This window comes from Cryptomeria japonica, chromosome 8 (assembly GCF_030272615.1).
Source record: "Cryptomeria japonica chromosome 8, Sugi_1.0, whole genome shotgun sequence".
NCBI lineage: Eukaryota > Viridiplantae > Streptophyta > Pinopsida > Cupressales > Cupressaceae > Cryptomeria > Cryptomeria japonica.
Genome location: NC_081412.1, coordinates 92,481,510 through 92,506,411, shown reverse-complemented (window position 1 = coordinate 92,506,411; position 24,902 = coordinate 92,481,510). Strand labels below are relative to the sequence as shown.

The 24,902-nt window shown below is 36.8% G+C and overlaps 1 protein-coding gene across 1 annotated transcript in view; it reads left to right on the top strand.

Moving 5' to 3' along the window:
• LOC131037024 (glucose-6-phosphate 1-dehydrogenase, chloroplastic) overlaps window positions 1–24,902 on the top strand; it is an 87,140-nt gene that overhangs the window by 31,999 nt on the left and 30,239 nt on the right. The window contains exons 3-4 of the mRNA XM_057969060.2: window positions 7,034–7,128; window positions 7,331–7,445. Of these exons, the coding sequence (XP_057825043.1) occupies window positions 7,034–7,128; window positions 7,331–7,445 (210 nt within the window). The remainder of the gene's footprint in view (window positions 1–7,033; window positions 7,129–7,330; window positions 7,446–24,902) is intronic.

The following is a 24,902-nucleotide window of genomic DNA, read 5'->3' as shown; positions in this document are numbered from 1 at the left end:
ATGATGTAGATTTCTTTTTCATTGGATTTTCCTTTTTTGTTCTTTGGCAGCATGATGTTTCATCTCCTCTTCTTGGTTGTTTGGTTCTTGATGGGGTGGTTTCAATACTGGAGCAGATTGGGAGTTACAAACACAAACAAATCTTTCCAAAATTTGCCTAAAAAGATGCCAAAAATGTTTTTGATAATTAATATTCATATTTCATGATTGGGGATGTTTTTGGGAAGGCCCAGGTTGCTGGAAAGCAGCAACAAAAAAGTTCAGAAAATGAGTAAAAAATGAAGGGTTAAAGCGAATGGTGCAATTATCCAAAATCTGAACCCATATTTGAGGCGGGTTTTTTGTGCATATGAAGCAGGGAAAAATGTTTTAGGAGAGTTCATTTTAAACAGTGAGATTTTGAGCTGTCAATTTCTATGTAAGTGCTTGAAAGCATATGTAAGCTATTGTAATTGAGAAAAAAGGTTTTGAGTGTGTTGTAGATCATTTAAAAGGGCTTGTGACCCGTGCCTTGTGTATTGAAAAAATAAATTCATTTTATGATATTTTATGGTGATCTGTGCATTTGCATGTCTTGGAAAGGCCAAAAACTGTATGTCAGTCAAGTGATTGTTCTGATTTTGTGTGAAATCCATATGAAGATGGGAATGTGTTAGAATGTCATGGGATTTGTTTTGAGTCTTCGTACCCCTGGGTGTATAGGCTATTCAAAACCAATTATGTTTTTAGGCAATTTACCTCGTTTAGTAGTTAAAAGTCCTGTAAAATGATGGGAATTGCAAATTGAGACTTTCTTGTTTGCTGGGTAATTGGACAATGTTCCTTTGGGTATATGTGGGGTGTTTGGAGGCCTGTGAATTTGTTAGAAACTTGCTATAAGCCTTGTGTTATTGGATTTAGCTTTTGCCAGTGTGTTTTGGCAAGCCTTTTGAAGATGTTGGTCATAGTTTAATGCTTCCCACTGTTTTCTGATTGGCATGCAAGTATGATGGTGAGTATTGTTTTGGGTGCAAGGTCAAGGTAGTCATTCAATTAATTCCCTATCCTTTACTGCACCAGAGATGGGTGTTCCAATTAGTTCATGTGCTTCATCTACCCAGTTGAATTACAATGGTTTCTTTTCATTTTCATTTGCTTTGGCTTATAGCCATAGTGATAGGGTAGAGCCCTTTAATCCTTATAGGGCCTTCCATAAAGGAATTTTAGATCATGCATTTAGTTCTTGTCAACTGTAAATCAGCTGGAATTGACAGATTGAATACCATGTTAACAAAGAAAAATATAAAGCAAGAGGACAGCTGATATTACAAATGGAAGCTACAATGGAAAAACACTTGTTTCCAAGAATAAGACCCAAAAACGCTTATGTTTGTCAAAGTTAGGGGCAACGGATGTTCTGAAAATGAGGATGTACCCTGCTACTTTAAAGATTTGATAAAAATTAGTAGCAGATGACATCATAACAGAAATCTGATCTGACAGGGTGAAACCCTTGAAAGTCTAGATGAAATAAAAAAAGCTCACGATTCATCTGTGTACTTTTGAGCCAATCTTCATAGACCCATATTTCATTAGTAGTGGTCATGATTCCTATGCGGACCAGTGGATTTGGAAGAATGCTGTGGTTGTAGGAGTGGTGTCTTTGGAAGCAGTTGGCAGGTCCATGTGCAAACAGGCATTTCACACTCAAAGAGGTGAGCTTATTGTGTAATCCTTGGAAATATATCCATTCTGTAAAAAATGTTGCTCAAAATGGATTTTGTGTAGCTTTAGAATGGTCTAGACAAAACAAGGGTCTTGAAACAATGTATCGAGGATTCAAATGCACTGGCAAGTCAAGGTGGGCTCCACTAATGTTGTGGCACCTGACTGGAGTGCTTATGTGGCAGTTGAGGTGGTCCCCTGTACTAATGTGACAACTATGACCATCAGTCAAATAAAATCAATTTGTTTAATTCCTGAGAAAAATCAGAGTTGGAAAATTAGGTTTGGAAGAAAATAGATTTTAAAATTCATATTTAAAATCAGATATTGAAACTAATTTTTTTATTTGTAAAAATTAGGTTAAAAAATGACCTCTGTAAGGATAAATGGACAGCCCATGTCTTGGTAAAAACAGGGGATTTTTCTGATGATGAAAGGTTAACTGCCTTAACTTAAACATCCCAACTCTATATATCAAGTTGGATTTTCCTCAGTGTACAATTTTTCCAATATGAGCTCAGCCATTGTAATGACCCCTCTTGGGATTACCTTAAATTTTGCCCTAGAATCACAAGTTCAATAAAAACAAGGAACATAATATAGTTAGAGATGTACTTTACCCAAAGAATGCAAAAGCAAGATAGATCCTGGTTGAGACCCTACAATTATGATAGACAATTATCGAAAATACAATTCATAAATCCAATCATTTCTACTAGGGTTAAAGAACATATATTCATAACCATCTTATTTATGTAATATCTTTAATTTATTATTAGGGTTCAACCATAATAGGGCTTGGATAAGGAGACATGATAGGGTGCCCGAAGCAATCCTCACACTAGGCCCAATAGCAGATATACCATCCCTCTTCGTGTCATGTGGCCTTCCACCATCCATCCTTCATGAGGGGGTGTACCTAGTGAGAAAGCCTAAGTTGCAAGGTTCGACCCTTGGAAATTCAACCCTTGGAAACCTGGGTACCAGTTTGGTTCGAACTTGGTCGTGATTCTTGTTCGGTTTGCCTGTGGATCCAGCCAGGGTGTGGTACTGGGCAAGCTGGTTCGGCCTGGGCAAATCCTGGCGAACCAAACGCCAAGACCGCCCAAAACTATTTTTTTTTCAATTTTTAAAACTTTTTGAGGTCTAGTTTCACTTTTTGACCAACCTAAACCTTAAAAGTTGCCTCCAAAACACTTAAGACATCAAAACAACATCATTTTTGGTCATTTCTTTTGTATAGAACAATTTCATTCCTATAGGTTAAGATATATTTTTTCTTGTTGCATCAAAGTAGAGAGTTGAAGATCGAAGATTGAAGCTTCATCAAGTGTGGCATCGTCATTCCTATGCATTTGCAACTTTCTATTGGCTGTAAGAGGTAAGATTTTTTTCATTTTCTTTTCCTCCATTTTTGTTTTCCTCTATTTTTTCCATTCTTTTAATTTTTTGTGTGTTTTCAACGAGTTCATAAATTTTCTTGCCATAGGAACTAGAATGGCAACTAGTTCTACATCCACAAATGAACAACAAAGATACAAAACAGATTTAAACTCTCCTCTATGGAAATACGTTGATGTTTTACGACCGCTTCATGAAGGTGGGGGATTCCTTTGGAAATGCAAGGGATGTGATATACAACGTCCTAGTTCATATTTTTGGGTGAAAGGTCATTTGTGTGGAATACCAGGAAGAGGCATCAAAAGTTTGGAAAAGATGGTGTGCTGTAATGTCCCCTTTTCTCCAAGTTGGATTTATTTAAGGTAATAAATAAATAAATTAAATGTTAAATAGTCCTGAGTCCTATGGGATTATTTAAATTTAATTAATTAGTAGTTGGACATACTTTATTTTATAAAGTGACTTTATAATAATGTCAATGACAAAGTATAAAGTAAAGTCACTTTTGAGGGGAAAAGTAATTTAAAAGAGAAATAAAATAAAGTATTACTTTCGAAAAAGAAAAATATTATAAAAGGAGGAAAAAGTGCAATGAGGATTCATTCTTGAGTTGTTATTTTCAAAGAAACTTTTCCTTGAGAGCTTGAGAGCTTTAGCTTGCAGGTTCAGTAAACCCTAGGATGGAAACCCTAGAGGTTTTGGCTATTTGGACGGAAACACAAATCAGCCCACTTGGTGAATTCATCTCAAGATTCACAGTTGCACATCATTGATCAGTTTTCATGGAGATTTGATGATCTATCTTGTAGATTTTCAGAGGGTTTGTTATTTTATGTATGGAGGCATTCTGAGTATGTGTTACTTGATGGCATTAGGCATCTTTTGATTTGTAACAGCAGCATGTGTTTGTAAACAGTAATAATTTTCTATATCAAAGAATACCATTGGCTTATTTAGATTCTCTGTATTACATTGATTGATTTCCTTGAAAATCTGTATTGTTGATCTTGCATGTTCAATCTGCATATTTGCATGTTACAATATTATATCATGATCGAACAAAAATGAGCAAAAACGAAAACCTATATCAGGTTTGAGCAATATCCAAGTTTGGGAGTGCCTATACCGCAAGAGAGAATTTTAAAATATATTAGGGAGCAAGAGGAAGTAGATGAGAGAGAAACACGTAGGTTAAATCGGCCCATTTCAAAAAATCAAAAATCAAAGGGAATGCAGCCCCCATCTAATGCCAATAGTGTGGTAGAAGACCACCTGTTTTTTTACCACAACCGAGCCTCAAAGTGAAGAACCCATTGTATGCGAAAGATCAAAGGGACCTTTGGAAAGTGCATTTCGAAATGAGAGTGAGGCATTGTCGACCAAGATGTAGCAAGATGTATATATGCAAATGGGTTGCTTTCAATGCTGTTTGCTCCCCATATTGGAAAAAGATGTTGAAAAGTGTTAATGAAGCTCCAAGAGGGTATAAGGGCCTGGGTAATGAGAAGGTACATGGCACCTTGTTGGAAAGAGAGGTCAAGGGGTTTGAAGATGCATTGAAGCTCATAAGGGATTCATGGATTGAGACAAGTGTATCCATTGTTTCAGATGGGTGGGAAGATTCAAAAAGTCGTCCCTTGATCAATGTCATAGCGGTGTTCCCTAAAGGGGCAATGTTTTTGAAAGCCGTGGATTGTGAGGGGCAAGTAAATGATGGGTAATTTATTGTTGACATTCTCATCTCTACCATTGAGACAGTGGGACCTTGTAACGGTGTTCAAGTCATAACAAATGATACAAAGAATTGTAGAGCTGTTGGTTTGTTGGTTGAGGAATGATATCACTATATTTTTTTGACACCTTGTGTGGTCCACTCAATCTTTTGCTGCAAAAGATTGGAAATAAAATTGAGTGGATCAAAGAGGTGTATGCAAAGGCTGAGGACATCTAGTTGTTCACCACCAACCACCACATGTCTCAAGGAATTTTTAGATCATTTTCAAAATTGGAGCTATTGAAGGTAAGTGAAGAGATTTAATATTACATTTTCTGATTTTCTGGTTTTCATAATTTGATGGTGTAATGTGTATTCTTCTTTAAAGTTTGTCTTTAATTTTTAATCATTTTGGCTTTAATTTCTATTATAGGTTGCAGAGACCCATTTTGCATCTAACACAATCCTCTTGAGATGACTTGTGAAAGTTAAAGATGCACTTACTAATATGGTAATCAGTCAAAATTGGTTTATATGGAAGTAGAACAACACTGAGAGGGCAACATAAATTAGGCAAAGAATATTAGATGAATCATGGTGGGAGCGTATGTCCTTAGTTTCACCGAGTCCATTATATGAGCACGATTTGCTATATTGACATTGTTAAGCCTTGCATTCGAGAGGTGTATGATGTCATCAACTCAATGCTTGAGAAGATGAAGTGCATCATAAGTGCAAAAGAGCAAGACCTTGAGGAGACTTTCTTCAATCAATTGTATGTAATTGTTAAAGAAAGGTGGAACAAGATGATCACTCCATTACATCTTGCCTATGCATTGGCTCCAAAATACTACAACAATCAGTATCTTGATATGCCAGTAAGGCTTTGCACCATATAGAGATTTAGAAGTTTCTGAAGGGGACAAGGGAACATTTCTTAGACTCTTCCCTGAAGACGATGTGTGAGATCTGATTACAAATAAGTCCATAGAATTTGTGAACGCAAATAGTCTAAGATCTGATTACAAATAAGTCCATAGAATTTGTGAACGCAAATAGTCTAATTGTTGATGCTCTTCATCTTAGGTATAAAAAGGATGCTCATAGTTGGTGGTATGTACATGGTCAATGTTTCCAAATTCTTCGGCCCCTTATAATCAAAATTTTATCACAAGTAAGTTTAACAATTAATGAATATTTATTTTTTAGTATTTAAAGTTTTTTATTTTTTTAAAATTGTAAATTCTATTAATAAAATTATAAATTCTTTAATTGTTTACTTTGTCTTAATAGGTTGCTAGTTCATCTGCATCGGAAAGAAATTGGAGCACATATTCTTTCATCCACTTAGTAAAGCACAATAGATTGCAATCAAAAAGAGCAGAGAACTTAGTATATGTGCATTTCAACTTGTGCCTCCTTTCACGCAAGCAACATGACTACAAGCAAGGGGAGTTGAAGATGTGAGATATAGAGTTAGAGCATACCGACTTGGATGCTTCCACTTCTCAGCTTGTTGCATTTGAGGACTTGAAAAGTGAGAACACTATTAGTGCAAGTGCAAGTGAAAGTGGTATTGGCATTGGCATTGGTTCGTCTAATGTCAATGATGATGATGATGTTGATGATCTAGAGAATCCATTTGATGATTAAAACTTAAAACTAAAGTTCCAATTTTGAAACAATGATACTTGAACTTGATATTGAACTTGAAGCATATGATGCTATGATGGTATGATCATGATGCAATGATTACAAATTTATGGTGGTTTTGTTGTTTATATGATGCTATTTGACATTCTAATCTTAATTCATGCTTCTAGGCTGCATATATATATAAATTTTTTTTACATTGTTTTTGTACTAACGAATCCCAAATGAACCCAAAACCCATTTCAAAATTTTGCCGAACCAGGATGAGCAGAGACCAGATTGTGACTGTAGTTGACTTATGGATGAGTACAAATCACTGCCATAGATCACTTACGAATAAGTAGAAACCACAACCATAGATCACTTATAATTAAATACAAATCATGACAATTAATTTTGGGTTCAAAACATATTACATTTTTTTGAATCTGTTTCGAGATTAGTGCCTATATGAAAAGTTAACCAATAGTTTAAGTAGAACAATCTTAAGCCTTTGATTAGCTACGCAACTCAAAAACTAATCATCCTGTCATGCTAATGATTTCCCTTGTACTGTTGCAGCATTTCACTGTATATGGTTTTGCACGGAGTAAGATGACTGATGCAGAATTACGTCAGATTATTAGTGGTAAATTGACCTGCAGGATTGACAAGAGGTACTTATAATTTTGTGTACTACATAATTTTCAAAATTTTAAAATTACTAAATTATGCTTTAAACATTAGCAATGCTATGTTCTTAGTAGAACCAAAATGCATTTTAAGAATCATTGAACCAGAAATGTATTTCATAGGAATTTCAGAAAGAAAATTCATTTGTTATTAAATTAATCTTGTAGAAATTTGCTGTCTGACCAGGGAAAACTGTGGAGATAAAATGGAGGAGTTTTTACAACGGTGCTTTTACCATTCAGGGCAGTACAATTCTGAGGATGACTTTAGAGAGCTAGACAAAAAATTGCAGGAACATGAGGTAGCAAAATGGGTTGAATACACATGTACAACTTTAAATTTGACTCTCTTTTGTCTGTTGTACTCTCGAGTCTTGACAAGTCTTTCCCTATTTAGAGAGTAATATCACAATTAAATTATTTTCATTTTTAGGGCACTGTATCTTGTGCCCATTGTCATTCTCTTTGTTCTTAGAGCTAGAGTTCTATTTTCGAGGATCATTTCATTTTGATAATATAAGTTGCTTCTTTTATAAAAAGTAATCTTGGGAGTTTCGTTTGTGCCTCTAATACCGCTTTTGAATACATAGCATCTAATGTTTTCTTTCAATATATAATGAAGAACTTTGTCAATGGGAAAGCCATTCTACATAGATATTCATCAAGTTAACTAAACCTATATCTCATGATTGAACATAAAGAACCTATAGGAGGGCAGCTGGAAGGAGATGAAAGGAAGAGATAACTGTGAAGGACAAAATTTTGATGTCAGGGTTAAGATATATTGTCGGCAAAGTTGCTATAGTTTAGCTCAAACATAAATCTGGAGATTGAAATCCCAGAAATTTAACATGTTTTTCTTTAGATATTCCTTTGTATCAAGTTATGAAAGGGGTTCCAAATGGGCTTTGCATATGCTTATTGCTGGAAGGAAAATTATATCCACATTTTATGAAATAAATGAAACAGTTGAGCATAAGAATTCTGAGCAAAATTTTGAACTTGGAAATATCAAAAAGGATCAAGGGGATTTTCTGGTTGAGTTTATTTAAGTTTACAATGTCTACAATATATACTTCTAGTGTAAAAGAAGGGAAAACAAAAATCATCATCCATGCACAATACCAAGGGGGACCATCCTGTTCTATTTCACATCAGAAATCAATGATATTTACACTTATGTTCAGGTTTCAGGTGAGTTGGCTTTTAAATATGAATTTTCATGCATCTCTGGAACAAACATTACATCCTGAAACACATGCCTAACAACATTATTAAGGAGAACATGAGCATCACATGTACCTTCCACTGCATGAGACTGACCATCTCCTCACAAAACTGATTCATAATTTGTATTATCTGTGGTTAAATTTTGATACCAGTTCTTGTGACAAGTGAAATGGTGCAATTCTGTTGAATCAGAGAACTAACATATAACGTATTCTTTCTCATCTTAGGAGACAACAAAAGCATATTCCTCTCAAAAATTCTGTACCCCTTCATTAACTGCTGCATTAGCCTAAGACTTTGAATTATTATAAGCGAAATCATACTACCACTTCTGACATTTCTTCTTAACATTGATGAACTTATTGAAGCAAAAACTCTTCACTTTGGTTTTTGACAAATTCTTTACAAATTGCTTCTTAGGATGTGCTTTGCCGCTGCTTTTATGTTGTGCTGCAAAAGCACTTTCCATACACCCAATTAATGTGCTTCCCCAATTGTTTTGGCACTGTTCCTTTTACTAGATATATGTACTGACATGCTCAAAGGTTAATGTCTAACTCTTACCCAACAGATTCAGAGACTCAATAAATTTTTCATTAAGAGGGGTAAGATTGTTCGTCACTTGAGCAACTATATGTTCATATTTTACTTTTTTGTTTATGGTTGATAGGTAATTGATCACTTCGGTCGAAAAACAATTTTTAGATACAATACACTGCATGACTCTTATTTGATGTTTGATATTTATTTTTCAGACTGGTCAATAAGATAACAATAGGAGTTGCATTTCAGACTTCGGGTATGAGGTCATCAGATGTGTAAAGTTTGAGAATCAATAGAACTATCAATGTTTGTAGAGGTTCTAAATTCCTTCCCCAAAACAATTTGGTCACTGTCTTGATGCTCACATATCATATGTATCTTGTGACTTTAGACATTATAATAACATGTGGTGAGTTTTTGGGAGTTATGTAAAGACTAAATATTGAACATAAGCTATGTTTAACAGTAGATAGACTTTGAAAGACGGGAATGATTATTCAACCAAACTACCAACAACAAAATCAGGTATTTAAATGATTTGGTTTCAAATTATAGAACCACACATTGGTATTTCTGGCAAGAGAGATTATAGAACTTTTGCATACAATAATACAAATTTTGAATATCCAAACAATAAATAGAACTATTCAGATTTTGGATTGTGCTTGTTGTAATTTTACAAACTTTCATCTATTCTCGTGGCCAACACTGTTCCTTCTTGTGACAAATTTCTGTCCTTGACACTGGTGTCCGACTTCTGCAGTGTTGGCACCTCACTGTACTTTGACTGTGAGGTTTGCTCTGTCCAATTCCCTCCTTTGCGGTGCCAACCAATTTTTGTTTTATTTGCATCTTGATTTTATTTTTCAGGAGCTTACGATACCAAATGTTGTAAGGAAAAGATGGGAGAAAAATGGGCAAACCAAGTGTGTGTGTATGCAAGGGAATTAAATTGTTTGTCACTTACACTGCAAATTGATCAGGTTATCTTGAAATAATTAAATTACAATTTATGATTAAATATTAAAGCACTTACGCCGTACAGTAATAAATTATGTCTACTAGGTATCTTGAGATCAATTTGCTTCTTCAGTCTATTAGCAGCTCTATTAATAGGCTTCTTCATTTTCAAAATACTTAAATCATTCTCCTTCTCATATTCTCTTGAAACTGGTGATCCATAGTTGTTCAAAGAGGACATACCAATAATGCATTTAGGTCTCTTGAACCTCTTCTTTGTAACCTCTCAGTTCCAAGATGGCTGTCCACGCTGAGCATTTCCTATGGATTGTGGATGACATCATTTGACCTGTCTATCTTGAATATTTAATAGACTTTAGGTCACGTAGCTTGAGTGTCCCCACTAGTTATGTGTTGAGATGGACCATATATCTTTTGTGGTTATATCATTATTGTCTTTGTTATATCTAAGAAGTGACGAACGAGGAACGATTTTATTTTGAAGTGGCTTATCAATATGAGATCTAGGTGAGATATCTTTGTCTATACAAGGACCAACAAGGTTTTCTATTTACTTTATCTACTATCACAATAAAATAATTTAGTGCCTTTTTCTTTGGAGGTGGCCTTTGAGCTCTAAGACTTTACGATGGAATCCTAGGCCTACTAGGATGATTATCTTTTTTTAGGTGAAAGCAAAAGTTGGAGGCATTAAACATCCTTTGGATACTTTGGATTCAGACATAGACGAGGAATTGATGAGACAATATTCATTTTGTGTGCTGCTACAGTGGTTCCTTTAGCCTTTCTCATTCTAAGTAGTGTGTGTCTACTTCATTTTGGCATTGAGGGTCTTCTAGTTTCCTTAGCTTGCTATTGGGGATCACTAGAAAATGCACACAATACTAGTTTTCTCTCTATCTCTCGAGGTTTGTTGACCTTGAGTTTTAGGATAGGTTATGGAGCAAGTACCATGTATCCTCCTAGCTTGTGACCCTAACTCAAGTTGTATACTAAATACAGCATTTTGTGTATATGCCTATTGTGTGTTATCATGAACTAGAGAAATATGATCAAAATATTGAGCTATTTTGGCTTAAGTTCATAGTAAATGGTGATATTCTCCACTCTAATACATAGAGCTGAAAACACATAAGATTGTATTGATGTGAAAATAAATTGATCACGTAGAGGCATAAACCCTTATTAGATGTTCATGTTGTCCATTCTAGTGCCTGGAGTGGAAAATAAATAAGATTTTATTCATACAAGATTGAATACATAGATTGGAGTAAGCTTTTATTTAAAACAATATCTTACTTACAACAAGATACATTGAATTTAATACCAACAAAAGGGGATATTTTGATGGTGACCACATATAATGACTAAATAGTTACATTATAAAGTTTTTACCTTACTACAAAATATGAGCTTAAACAAATAACTCTTTATGGACTGTCATATTTTACGCTTTGTTACACGGCAATAAATAGTAGGCCTATGGACAAAATTGTTAAGTTCTTTCAAAATTCTGTGATCAAAATAGAAGAGATGGAGATATGATCTGAAAGTTGTATTTTATCTACTATAGCATGTTTTAAAGATGCACCACACTTATCAATTTCGGTGTATGCATCCTCCTCAATGTAAGCATGCTATATAAGTGAATGAGGCGTTACGTAGTGAAGAGATATGTCTTTCCACGTGGGAAGACACATCTCTTCCCTACGTACCTCTCACCACAGTATATAAACTAGTCACCGTTTACTTACCCGATCCGAAGGAGTACAACTTGTTTGAGAATCGCTTTACCACCCGATACCATGAATGGTGTAACCGTTGGTCAAACGCGATAAGTTAACTTTTGGTTTTATTTATCATTAGTTAACGTTAACATATTAGTATATGTAATCAAATATATATCTATCAGAAGCATGAAATAGTACGACCGACGTTACAAAATTAACACTCCCTCTTAACTAGGGAGGACACATTTCATGTTAGAGAAAACATTACAATTCATCCATTGATTGTGAAGAGAGGAGATATCACACCATAGTGATATTCATAGATATGGTTCAACAATGAATATCAAGTCTCATGATACTCACCATAACTCATAGTTATCAAGTAAGGTATGTGCACTGGCATCAAGTCACATGATGCCTACCATACTGATAATGATTTCATGGCATGTCCACGAATATTATGTTCATAATATTCACCATGAAGATCTCTATCATAATTATGGTTTATTTAATGATATCAACCAACAAATATCTACCATAATGTCTCAGAGATGTATATACTATCATGACATGTTTACAAATATCAAGTCACATGATATCCATCAAGATAGTTAAATTGATAATTGTAAAATCGTCACCTTACAATATCAATTTGAAACAAGTGTTCATTATTGAAAAGTCGTCACCCTTCAATAATGTTCACAAAAGGCCCATGCAGTCATGGAGTCACACACATGACAAATAAAAGAGTTTACACACTAAACATCTTTAAATATATTAGTATATCAGAATAAATGAGACTATCTCAAAATTAAATATCATTTTCAACCATACCAAGTTTATCTCTAAAGTGTTCAATCTTGATCCTGGAGAGAGGCTTGGTAAGAATGTCTGCAATTTGATCACCTGTACTAATATAATTCAGTCGGATCACATTCCTTTCCACCATATCTCGAACATAGTGATAAGGAATCTCAATGTGTTTAGACCTGTCATGAAATACTGGATTCATTGAAAGCTTGATGCAACTCTGATTGTCACAGTAGATGACAGTAGGATTTAAGGGCTGACCAAACAGTCCTACAAGCAATTTCCGGAGCCATACAGCTTCTCTTGCTCCCATGGAGGCTACAATGTATTCATCTTCTGTAGAACCCTGAGCAACTGAAGACTGTTTTCGACATATCCATGAGATCATTCTTGATCCTAAACTGAAACAACATCCTGATGTGCTTTTCCTGTCAACTATGCTTCCAGCCCAATCAGAATCAGTGAATCCATGTAGGTCAAGTTCTACATGTTTATATTTCAAACCAAAACCAATAGTTCCTCGAAGATATCTCAGAATATGCTTTGCAACAACAAGATGTGTTTCCCTGGGTTCACACATGAACTGACTTATTACAACATAACATATATCAGGTCTTGTGTTTACCAAATACATCAGAAATCCAATAATTTGTCTATAGAGTGTAGGATCTGCAAACTCTGATTCTGCAGCTGTTTCCTTTAGCTTGTGCAGATTTGTCTCCATAGGTGTGGTCATGGATCTACAATCCAACATTCTAAATCTCTTGAGTATATCAATGGTGTATTTTCCTTGATTAAGGATTATACCATCTGCCTGCTGCCAAACTTCCAATCCAAGGAAGTAGTGAAGAATTCCTAAATCTTTCATATCAAACTCAGAGGCTAATTCTTTCTTACATCGAGAAATGCAATTATCCTCTCCTGTGATTAGTAGATCATCAACATAAAGAATAAGAATTAATAATTCACCATTGATTACCTTGTAGTAGAGATTTGGATCTGCTTCATTCTTGAAAAACCCTAATTCCAAGAGATAGTGATCAATTCTTTCATACCATGCTCTAGGGGCTTGTTTCAGCCCATAAAGAGCTTTCTTTAATCCGCAGACATGTGATTCAGCCTTATGAATCACAAAACCTTCAGGTTGCTCCAAATAAACTTCTACAATCTTACCATTCAAAAAAATAGTCTTGACATCCATTTGATGGACTTTCCATCCTTTAGATGCTGCAATAGCCAAAACTGCTCGGACATAAGTGTATTTGGCAACAGGAGCAAATGTCTCTTCATAGTCAATACCTTCTTTCTGTTAGAAACCTCTGGCAACAAACCTTGCTTTGTGCTTCTCAATGCTGCCATTTGCTGCATGTTTGATTTTGAAGAGCCATTTAGAAGATACCACAAATTTGCCTTTAGGCCTAGGCACAATATCCCAGACATCATTTTTCAGAATTGACTGATACTCTTCTGACATAGCATCTTTCCAAACTTGATGCTTGAGCGCATCTCCAACACAGGAAGGTTCCGCATCAATGATCTCACTCATCAAGGCAGTATAACTGGAAAATAGGTTAGGTCTCTTACTTTCTCTGAAGGTCCCCTTTGGAGCAGCATAATTTTCAGCTTCTTGAAGCATATTTTTAGCCCAAAGTGGTCTCGTCCTAGTTTCGGGATAATTTTCTTCTAAAGGTAAGCCTTAAACTTCATGCTCAACATCTTCAGGGGTCTCCCTCTGAATCTCATGGGTGGAATCCTCATCCAAGCTTGTGGGAGGATCTTGGTGTTCTAATTCATTAGAGCTTTTGGACCTCCTGAATGCTATGTCTTCCTCGAAGATGACATCTCTGCTTAGTTCAATTTGTCTTTGACCAGGTATGTATATTCCGTAGGCTTTAGAGGTTTCACTGTACCCAACAAATACTCCTTTCTTTCCAGAAGGTTCTAACTTTGACCTCTTTTCTTTGGGGAAATGAATATAGACTGGACACCCAAAGATCCGGAAATGACTTATGTCAGGTTTGTTGCTAGTAAAGGCTTCTTCAGGGGTTTTATTGTCAAGAAGAGAATGAGGACATCTATTTTGAATGTACACAACTGTCCTAGATGCTTCAACCCAAAATGAGGTTTCTATATTTTGGTCAAACAACATAGCCCTAGCAGCTTCTAGTATAGTCCTATTCTTTCTTTCAGCTACCCCATTTTGTTGTGGGTTATAAGGTACAATTAACTCCCTCTTAATCCCAACATTTTTACAATAATCTTCAAACATATCAGAAGTGTATTCCTCCCCATTGTCTATTCTTAAGGTTATGATTTTCTTACCTGTCATATTTTTTGCAAGAGCTTTGAATTCCTTAAATTTAGAAAGGATTTCTTCAGACTCTTTGTACCTCAGGAAATATATCCAGGTCTTCCTAGAATAATCATCTACAAATATTACATAATATAAAAATCCCCCTAATGAGGGTACAGACATGGGTCCACATAAATCAGAATGAACTAATTCTAATACATTTTTGGATTTACTGTTGCTAGAATTAAAAGACCCTTTAGTATTCTTTCCCAAGGCACACCCTTTGCAAGCTCATTCAGATTTTTAACTTAGCTTGGGTAAGCCGATCACCATCTTCTCTATCTTAGGTAGGGCATGGAAATGAAGGTGCCCTAATCTTCTGTGCCAAAGTTCATTCGAATCTGGAGTCTCATGAATCAAGGCTAGAGGTGGAGTGGTGCAAAGTCTGTAGAGCCTCCCTTGTCTTACTTCAATGGTGTGGGCTTTCTTGATGGTGGAGTTCTTTGGCCAAGCATCTACCTTTCCTTCCATAAAGGTTAATCTGTAACCCTTATCTTCAAGTGCAGAAACTGAGACAAGGTTCTTTTTATACCAGGTACAAATAGAACTCCAGTTAACTGTAGGTATATGCCTGACTTTAGGTTGATATTGCAGGTTCCTATTCCCATAACTGGATAATTTGAGTCATCACCAATTGTCACTTCTTCATTTGAACTTTCTACAAGTGTATCTAGGTGCTCACGAAATCCAGTGATGTGTCGAGATGTTCCACTGTCAATCACCCATGTGTTGAAACTGGAGGTGAGTTGACTAGAGAGGGCTGAGTAGAAGACTAGCTTCTCGGAATTACTCCCTTTCTTAATTTCTGCCATTGAAGCTTGTTGTTTGATCCTGTCTGGACACTTCATTGCATAGTGCCCATATTGGTCACATCTGAAACATTGTACTTCAGAAATGTCTCTCTTCTTCTTTGAAGACCTCTTCCCATTTGAGCTGTTGTCCCTCTTTCTCTTAAAGTTCTTCTTCTTTCCTTTCTTGTGGGAATTAGAGTTTAGAACTTGAATGTCTTCATTACCATTGTTTTGTTTTATTCCTCTTGTGACAAACCGAGATTCCTTTTGAATGCAATTGGTTTTCAATCTATCAAACTTAGGAAATTTAGAACGAGCACTGATTCCTTGAATGAACGATTCCCATGAGGTAGGAAGTCCATTTAGGGCCATCATAGCAAGTTCTTTGTTGTCTACTAGATGTCCAATAGTGGATAGTTGATCCCTAAGCCCAGTGATCCTCAAGAAATAGGATGTAATTGTTTCTCCTTTATTCATCTTTATATGGTGTAGTTGATTCTTTAGGGTGAGAGCCCTGCTAGTGTTGTTGATTTCATAAATGTCAGCTAGTGCTTTGAACATCTGAAAGGCCGTCTCATATTTAGAAATGACTGGTATAATGTGGTCTCTTACTGAATCCACAATTATTTGAAGGGCCTTCTCACTGTCCTTGCTCCACTGAATTTTCTCTGTATCATCAGAGGGTTCAGGAATTTCACTTTTGACATGGGAGTCAATTTTATTTTCTTTCAAAACAAGCATGATCCTGAATTTCCAAGATACAAAATTTGATGCTCCATCTAATCTATCTTTAAACCTAACTCTGGTTGCCATTAGGATTATGGGAATGTGATCTTAGTAAGAGCTTGGTGAAAGTTTTTTGAGATCGTTACAAAATTTTAATATGATCTTTCTTAACTTTGCTCTGATACCATGTTAAGTTCTTTCAAAATTCTGTGATTAAAATAGAAGAGATGGAGATATGATCTGAAAGTTGTATTTTATCTGCTATAGCGTGTTTTAAAGATGCACCACACTTATCAATTTTGGTGTATGCATCCTCCTCAATGTAAGCATGCTATATAAGTGAATGAGGGGTTACGTAGTGAAGAGATATGTCTTCCCACGTGGGAAGACACATCTCTTCCCTACGTACCTCTCACCACAGTATATAAACTAGTCACCGTTTACTTACCCGATCGGAAGGAGTGCGACTTGTTTGAGAATCGCTTTACCACCCAATACCATGAACGGTGTAACCGTTGGTCAAACATGATAAGTTAACTTTTGGTTTTATTTATCATTAGTTAACGTCAACATATTAGTATATGTAATCAAATTAATATATATATATATATATATATCGGAAGCATGAAATAGTACGACCGACGTTACAAAATTAAGAAAAATGCCCCTCCAAATGTTGTGTTAGGCATACTACACATTAAAAATTCTATTATAGATATTATTTGATCATGCTTTGACGGTTTCATGGTGGTGGATAATTGATGGTCTTGGTTTTCTGCCATTAGCTCTATTAAAGATATGTGATAGTGCTCTTTTCTAGACCTGATCTTTGTATTGATATTCAACTCTTTGATTCAATGAGTGGATATTTCCCTTATATTTCTATTTATTCTGTTGTTCAAACCATTTTGTTTGGAGTTTAATTGCTTTGGATTGATCCCTTCTAGTTATGTTTATATTGTTTGAATATTTACTCACTTTTCAAGAACCTGTGTTTTTTTTACCGTGTAATTTACTATTGCAAATTTGCAATACTATGAACATTTGAATTCCAATGGCTCACTTTGGTCATTTGTGGTTGCTTCACATGTAAACCTTTGTAATAGCCCCAACAATTTTTTTGATTTTTTTAACACATCAAACACTACAATGCACCCGTTTGGGTTAGAAAATGAAATCCCAATACTGCTGAAAGTAACTCTTTCCACCTTTTGATCACTGAGAGCCCAATCTGGGAGGGTGAGAGCATACAGTGTTGAGGGGATTGTTAGATGTAAGAAACTGAAAATGATTACAATACTTGGGCGGCAAGCCAGCCCCTTCCACTTTTCAGCGGGATAATGAGAATACTGAAAGATCACTTGGCGGTAAACCAGCCAAGGACAAGCCAAGAAATTGAAGAAGTAATCACTCAACTGCTTATCCAGTGGGAGGATTAAAAATGAAATTACAATCAACTCTACCGCTTCTTAGCGGGAGGACTGTAATAACCCTTTCTTATTCTGATCCAAAATTTCAGTATTACCCCTTATGGTATTTCGTCAAACACTTGGCATACAACCGATCAAACACTTCAGACTTCAAGGGTCATCTAAAGATACTTGTTCTTAACAATAGGAGGGCTGTTCTAACACAATATGACTGCTATGAAGTGACTGATTAGCACTACTTTTCAGATGCATGAACTTAAGACGAATAAGAGATCGATAAACAATGGAACAGCAGATATACGTTACTATAAACAGTTGGCAAACCATCTACTAATATTGATATTAGGCAAGATAACTTTCAGACTGTTTATTCCTGAGACAAATGCTTCATTACATGAGCTGGTTGCAACTAGACATTAATCTGAAACATTTACATATTCAGATCTAGTCTGAATACAATGACTGATTTATTTATTTTAACCTCTCAAATTACAGCATAGAACAAGCAATAAAAACCTGGACAAGTCTGCAATGAAGTGGGAAGCCAAATCGGTAGTCCTTAGGCCTTCTAATAGCGAAATGTGCCACAAGTGATCACCATGACTGCTGTAGATGATGCTTCAGATTTGCTACCGTCACTGCTGATGGATGTCTCCAAAAATGCCTAAAATCTGATCAGATTTCTTCCTTATGACAACGCCTAGCCTTTCCCAATGGTCCTTGGGCAATGTGAAGTGTTCATACATGAAATTGTGGATCCAAGGAGGGGCGGACCTGGTATAGTTCGACCTCTTCTAATAAATAATTTATGCACTCTTCCCACCAACAAATGCACCAAAAAGTATTGCCTTGGTCACACTTCCAATCTGCAATCATCAAATAGTGGAATTGATGCAAGAAGGGTGAGTTATGAGTGAAAACGTGGGCACCAAGGGGTCTGTGTAATGGACACCCTAGAATGCCCAAAAACTAACCCCACTGCTGATAGGAATTTAGTCAAACAGTTTGCAGCCAACTCCTTATTCCTCCGTTTAATGTTTCAATGTTTTTTTTTGTTTTCAAGTCTTCGCACAGGTATGAAACCACATAACATGAACTAAAAAGAATTTACAATAATAGGCAAGCTGGAAATTGAACTACTGCTGTTATAATATTATTTCCAGAATTAACAAAAATCAAATACATAGCAGGTTATTTTCAACTCACTAAATACTCCAGCATTTTGACATAATGTTCCAACCAAAGTTTCTAATTCTGCTGCTACAGTAACATGAATAGTGCTGCATGAATAGTGCCGCGTGAATAGTACCCGCGTGAATAGTACCCGCGTGAATAGTGTCGCGGCCTGTAGCTGGAAATGCAACCAAATAATGCTGCTGCTTGTAGCTGGAAAAGCACCCAATTTGCCTGTAAATGAATGATAGCAAAGGATTCCAAAGGCCAAACCCCAAGGGAATGACGTCTAGAATGTCACAAGAGAGGATAGACGTCCTCCAATGCCAAGAACGGATCTGCAACTCACACACCAAATTCTTCTCATATTCCCATACCCAATGAAGCCACAAAAGCTCCCTTTTATTCTTTCTCCAAGGGGCGACCCAACTCACCCAAGCAATGTAGGATAAAACATGTTCAATATAAAACATATTAAAATATTCACTTATGTCTCCCTTGGTTGCCCCTTTGATTTACACATATCTCCATAAAATAAATATTAAAGTAACACTTTAATATTTTACAATTAAATTAAATGTTACTTTAATAAAACTTCAGGCATTAAAATATATTAGCAATCGGACTCCGAATAGCGTGAGTGATAGCTCGTCGGAAAGCTCTCGCCAAGGAGTATCAAATCCAATCACCAAAACTAGCCCCCGTTGTGTCCTGCTGACTTACTAAAAATAGTAAGTATGCCTGAAACTAAGTAAATCAACTTCGTTTTGGCCCAAACTGGAAATGACTAGGCCAAAACACTCCAGGATCCCTTTAAACCCTTCGTTAGCCCTCGGGACCATGTAGAGCTAAGCTAACGCACATATACTTGGTCAATCTGCTAGAGTGGGGACATTACAGTCTGCAACCTCTGTCAACAGCAAGCCAATACACCACGACCTGCCTCCAATCTATCTCCCAATCATCAAATGAGAATATTGCCGACCTTCTGGCTTCAAGAATATACCTCCATTAGCAACAATCGTCAAATCTGAAAGTTCTGAAAATCTGAAACATATGAGGTCTGATGTAAAACTCTTTTAAGCACAAATTGAGAAGCTGAAGTACTTCTCACTCCTCTAGCAACCCCTCAGAGGGTCTTTCACCTCTTCAGTTATGCTTGATCAATAGGGAGGTATCGTTCCCTAAGATCTTATGTGGACAGCTCGTGTCTTCACACTCACAAGAGATAACAACCAAACAACTGATGCCTAATGTGTCTTCCCTTTCTTCTATTTATACATTACTTGACACGTCACAATCACCTTCTAGAAGATGAGGGTTGGTACAATTTATATTATTTTATTGAAACATTATAATGTACCTTTTAATTAATTAATTGATAAACACCGACACGTCCCCAGATACGTGTTATCTTTTAAATCATCAAAATGTCAATAGATAATGAGATGTGAAGCCTCAAATCGCCACAACATGACCCCCAAAACACTCCTCTTGGCCTACAAGGACAATGTTACAATATTCAAAATAGGCGGCAAAGCCAGCCTCTTCCACTTATGCAGTGGGACTAATTGCAATAATCCAATTAGATAGCTGCTAGTACTACTAACCAGCTTTACAATGCACAATATGGATTACAATTTAAGGGAAATCAGTATTCCAAAGATTGGCGGCAAGGCCAACCTCTTCCACTTATGCAGTGGGACAAGAAAGAACAATAAAAATTGCTGTTAGTACTACTACCAGCATTACAATATGAATCATAGCATATCAGAGTGATGAACCAAGTACAATAACATGACCAACATCTGCAAATGAAACCAAGTCCTTTCTCTTCACGCCAATGAACTCACACACCCCAAAACCAACTCCAAACACCAAAAGCTCTAATTCTGATATACTCCTAGCATGCTGAAAACACACAGACCAACAACACCAAATCCCACGAAAACACTCACAACTCACCCAATTCGTAACCAAATAACATGAAACTGAAAGCAAATCATCACTAGGAGGTAGGCGATCATTCCTAGGACAACAAAACGTGGCAAACCGACCCCAATAATTTATGCACGCATTTCAAAGCGCTCAGCCACATGGTACGGCCAGCTAAGGTATGATTTTGCAAAAATAAAATCAAAAACACCATTTTAAGCTCTATAAACTTGCAAAATGAATCGCCTAAACCATAAAGAAAGATAAATGAAATACCCAGAACGAGGAGAATGACACATTGAAACCTGCGACCAAAAATCAATTTCAGCACACTCGGCGACCAGCAACAAGAACACTTAGAAATCCACACAAATCTTCACCACATTGAGCCCAATCTGCTCCTCTGGATGAGAAACAGTCATACATTCAGCTAGGCGCTATCTTTCAAGCACGAAACTGAGGCACTAGGAGGTATGCATCCCTTGAAATAAGAATCTGACGACATTTTGACAACACTTCGTTATCATAACAAGATTGGATAGCCAAATGAGAGCCCAAGGCTTGTATTTATAACTTTTCGCCAGCTAAATTCAAATTCAAATTCCACTCAAATGGTGCCCAAATTCCATTACATTTCATTTCACCCCTTAGGCGTTGCATTTCATATTTTTCCCTTAGCAAATGACGTCCAAACATGACCCCTCTTAAGTCGAACTTTTGGAGATTACATAAAGTATATAGAATAATAATAATGCATTGTATTTTGGCATCCAACAAGGGGGTGAAATAATTTGCCCAAGTAGACTTAGGATAGAATTATTATTTTCTCCTTTTCCTAAGTCGTCCATCCATAAAATAATCAAATATTAAAACCTTATGCCTAAGGTATTAATATATTAAAAATATCTTCTCAAATACTGATTATTGCCAAATTGAGTCAGAGACTAAAGTGCTGGAAATTACCAAAACTGAACTGAGTTGGAGCTCTAAATTGAACTGCTAAAAATAGTCATCTGAGTGAACACAGGATCATGCCAATATAATACTGCTAGAAATAGCCACTGAGCTGAGTTGCAGAACCCCTACCCAAAATAGCACTGCTAAAAATAGTACTTACTATAAATAGAATACTGCTAAAAATAGTAAGTGTGTCAAAAGTCATTTTCATCACATTCTGAGCAGCAGTCATGACTTACTAAAAATAGCTGTCCGGAAATCATCTCCGAAGAATTTGCATGTCAAACCACGCTGGACCTCTCGGAAAACCCAGAAAAACCCTATAAAGCAAACTGCCATCAGCCTGTCGCAATTTACTAAAAATAGTAAATTCAGAAATCTTTTCTGATTGGAATGCATGTTATACCATCCTGAAGCTCACGAAAATCCTAGAAAGAATCTAGAGAGAAAACTATAGAACTCCTGCAAAAACCTCTCCGAAAACCTTCCTGAAGACAAAAACCTAATTTAGTCTCTGGCTAGCCTATGGGTTTCCAAAATAGGCTAAGACTCCATCCATCAGTCTAGAACTGAGAAGGGGACATTACAGTCCGCCCTCCCCAAAATTCCTTGTCCTCAAGCAATAGCAACGATGGATGCTGCAAAATCTGCTCATTCTCCCAAGTTGCATCCTCAATTGGTAGGTTTTTCCATTTAATCAAATACTTCTTGAGAGCCCTCCTCAACGAATGTTTCCTGGAATCAATAATGTCCTCTGAAATGAACACCAATTGCCCCTCCTCATCTAGGGGAGGTAGATTTGATGAAGCTACCACATTATGTCCAAGTGCCCTCTTGAGGCGTGACACATGGAAAACATTATGTATCTTGTTGTTTTCAGGTAACTCCAACTGATAAGCCACTTCTCCAACCTTCTTGGTGACTCTGAATGGTCCATAAAAACGGGGCTTGAGCTTCTCTGCTCCACTCTTCTTGAGAGTGGACTGTTGGTAAGGTTGAAGCCTCAAGTAGACCATATCTCCAACCTCAAAAGAGTGCTCTATTCGTTGCCAATCAGAATACATCTTTTGCTGATTCTGTGCATGCTAAAGGTTGTCCTTCAAAGATATCAGAATGTCTTGACTTTGCTGCAACATATCCCTCGCTTGAGGGGCTCTTCTATCTCCAAAAGTCAAATCAGCAAAGATAGGTGCCTCATATCCATACAGGGTTGTGAAAGGAGACATCCTAATCAACATGCGATAGGAAGAGTTGTATCAATACTCTCCCAAATGAAGCCATCTCACCCAAGCCCTCTGCTGCCCTGACATACTTTCCGAGATAACCTTCTAACCACTTATTCACAACCTCAGTTTGTCCATCAGTCTGAGGGTGAAGACTGGTGCTAGGAGTGAGTACTGTGCCACTTGATCTGAAAATCTCTTGCCAAAAGATGCTTAGGAACTTGCTGTCCTTATCACTCACAATAGTTTTTGGCAAGTCATGCAATCTAAACACTTCTCTGAAGAAGAGATCAGCTACCTGAGCCGTTGCAAATGAGCTGGTAATTGCAAAGAAGTGTGCAAACTTAGCCAATATGTGCACAACAACATATATGCAATCTTTCTCTTGCATCCTTGGTAGCCCAGTGATGAAAGCTATCCAAATGCTTGGCCCTTTTTGATCAGGAATAGGTAAGGGCTGCAGCAAACCAGCTGGGAAAGTCTGTGCATCTTTGTTCTGTTGGCAGACCGAACACTCTATAATGTAGCGAAGGACCTCGTCCTTGAGTCCCTTCCAAGAAAATCTTCCTTGGATTTGCCGATATGTTGTGAAATACCCTTGATGACCAGTTGAGGGGATGTCATGAAATGATTGAAGAATCTTCTTCTTGAATTTGGAATCAGGTATGAGGAAGATTCTACCTTCATAGTGTATCAATCATCATCCATCTGATACCTTCCATCATGCAAAGTGCCCTCCACTAGGCTAGTAGCAAATTGATTTTTGGCATACTCTACAATAATCTGTTGTTTCCAATCAGCAGTAATCTCAACCAACGAATTCAAATGCGGCCATCTTGACAAAGCATCAACCACAATGATGTTCTTCCCCACTCCTTGCACTCTGTCATAGAAATGTCTCTAAGACCAAATTTGTTGTCCCAAATGCAAACACAAGCTAAGTGTAAGCAATAACAATAATTTGGTGCCCGGATGTTCAACCAAAACCTAAACTGGTTAGCCCAAACAGACATCCAATCTATCTGAAGCCCAAAATTAATCCTGACAAAAATCTGATTGGACTGAAATCAGATGTGAAGGTATCATTATTTTAACCACCAAAAGGCTTAGGAGTAGGTATTGCTCTGGGTGCCTTGACAAGGTATATAGTCTCTCAGAAAATTCGCTTTGGTACCTTTGGAAGGTACATGCCCTTATCACCAAAGTCGCTCCTGTACCTTTGGAAGGTACATGACCAAACTAGGGGTTGCTTGTAGTTTCTTCACCTCTTTGATGAATGCGTGCTTAATGCTTGTGATTTGCATGAAGCTTAGAATGTGGCAAAGCTTAGACCACCCTCAAGGAGGCCTTTAGATCATCTTCATTAGCAAAATACTCTCTCTCTAGGAATTTCACTCTTGTACCTTTGGAAGGTACATGAGCAAATTTCTTCCTTGGCTCAATTCAATCCTCATTTCCTTTCAAATCACCTTAAACTTGACTTTTCCATTCATTTCTCACCATGATCTTGCTAATTTGCCTTCACTATTGTTCAAAATAATATCCATTCAATGCCCTTTGGTGAGGAATTAGGTCTTCTAAATAATTTCGCTCTTGTACCTTTGGAAGGTATCTGAGTGAATTTCTTATTTTACTCAATTCAGCTCTCATTTCCTTCACTCCACCTTTGACTTGTCTTTCCAATCCTTCTCTCATCTTGATCATGTCAATTCGCCTTCATCCTAGCTTAAAACAAGATCTTCTTAGTGCATTAGGTGAGATAGGGGGTCCTTCCAAGAGGCTCGCTCCTGTACCTTTGGAAGGGTCAGGAGCGAAATTCTTCTTTTGATTCAATTCTTTCACCATTCCTCAATACTTTGGAATGCAAACCGACCCCA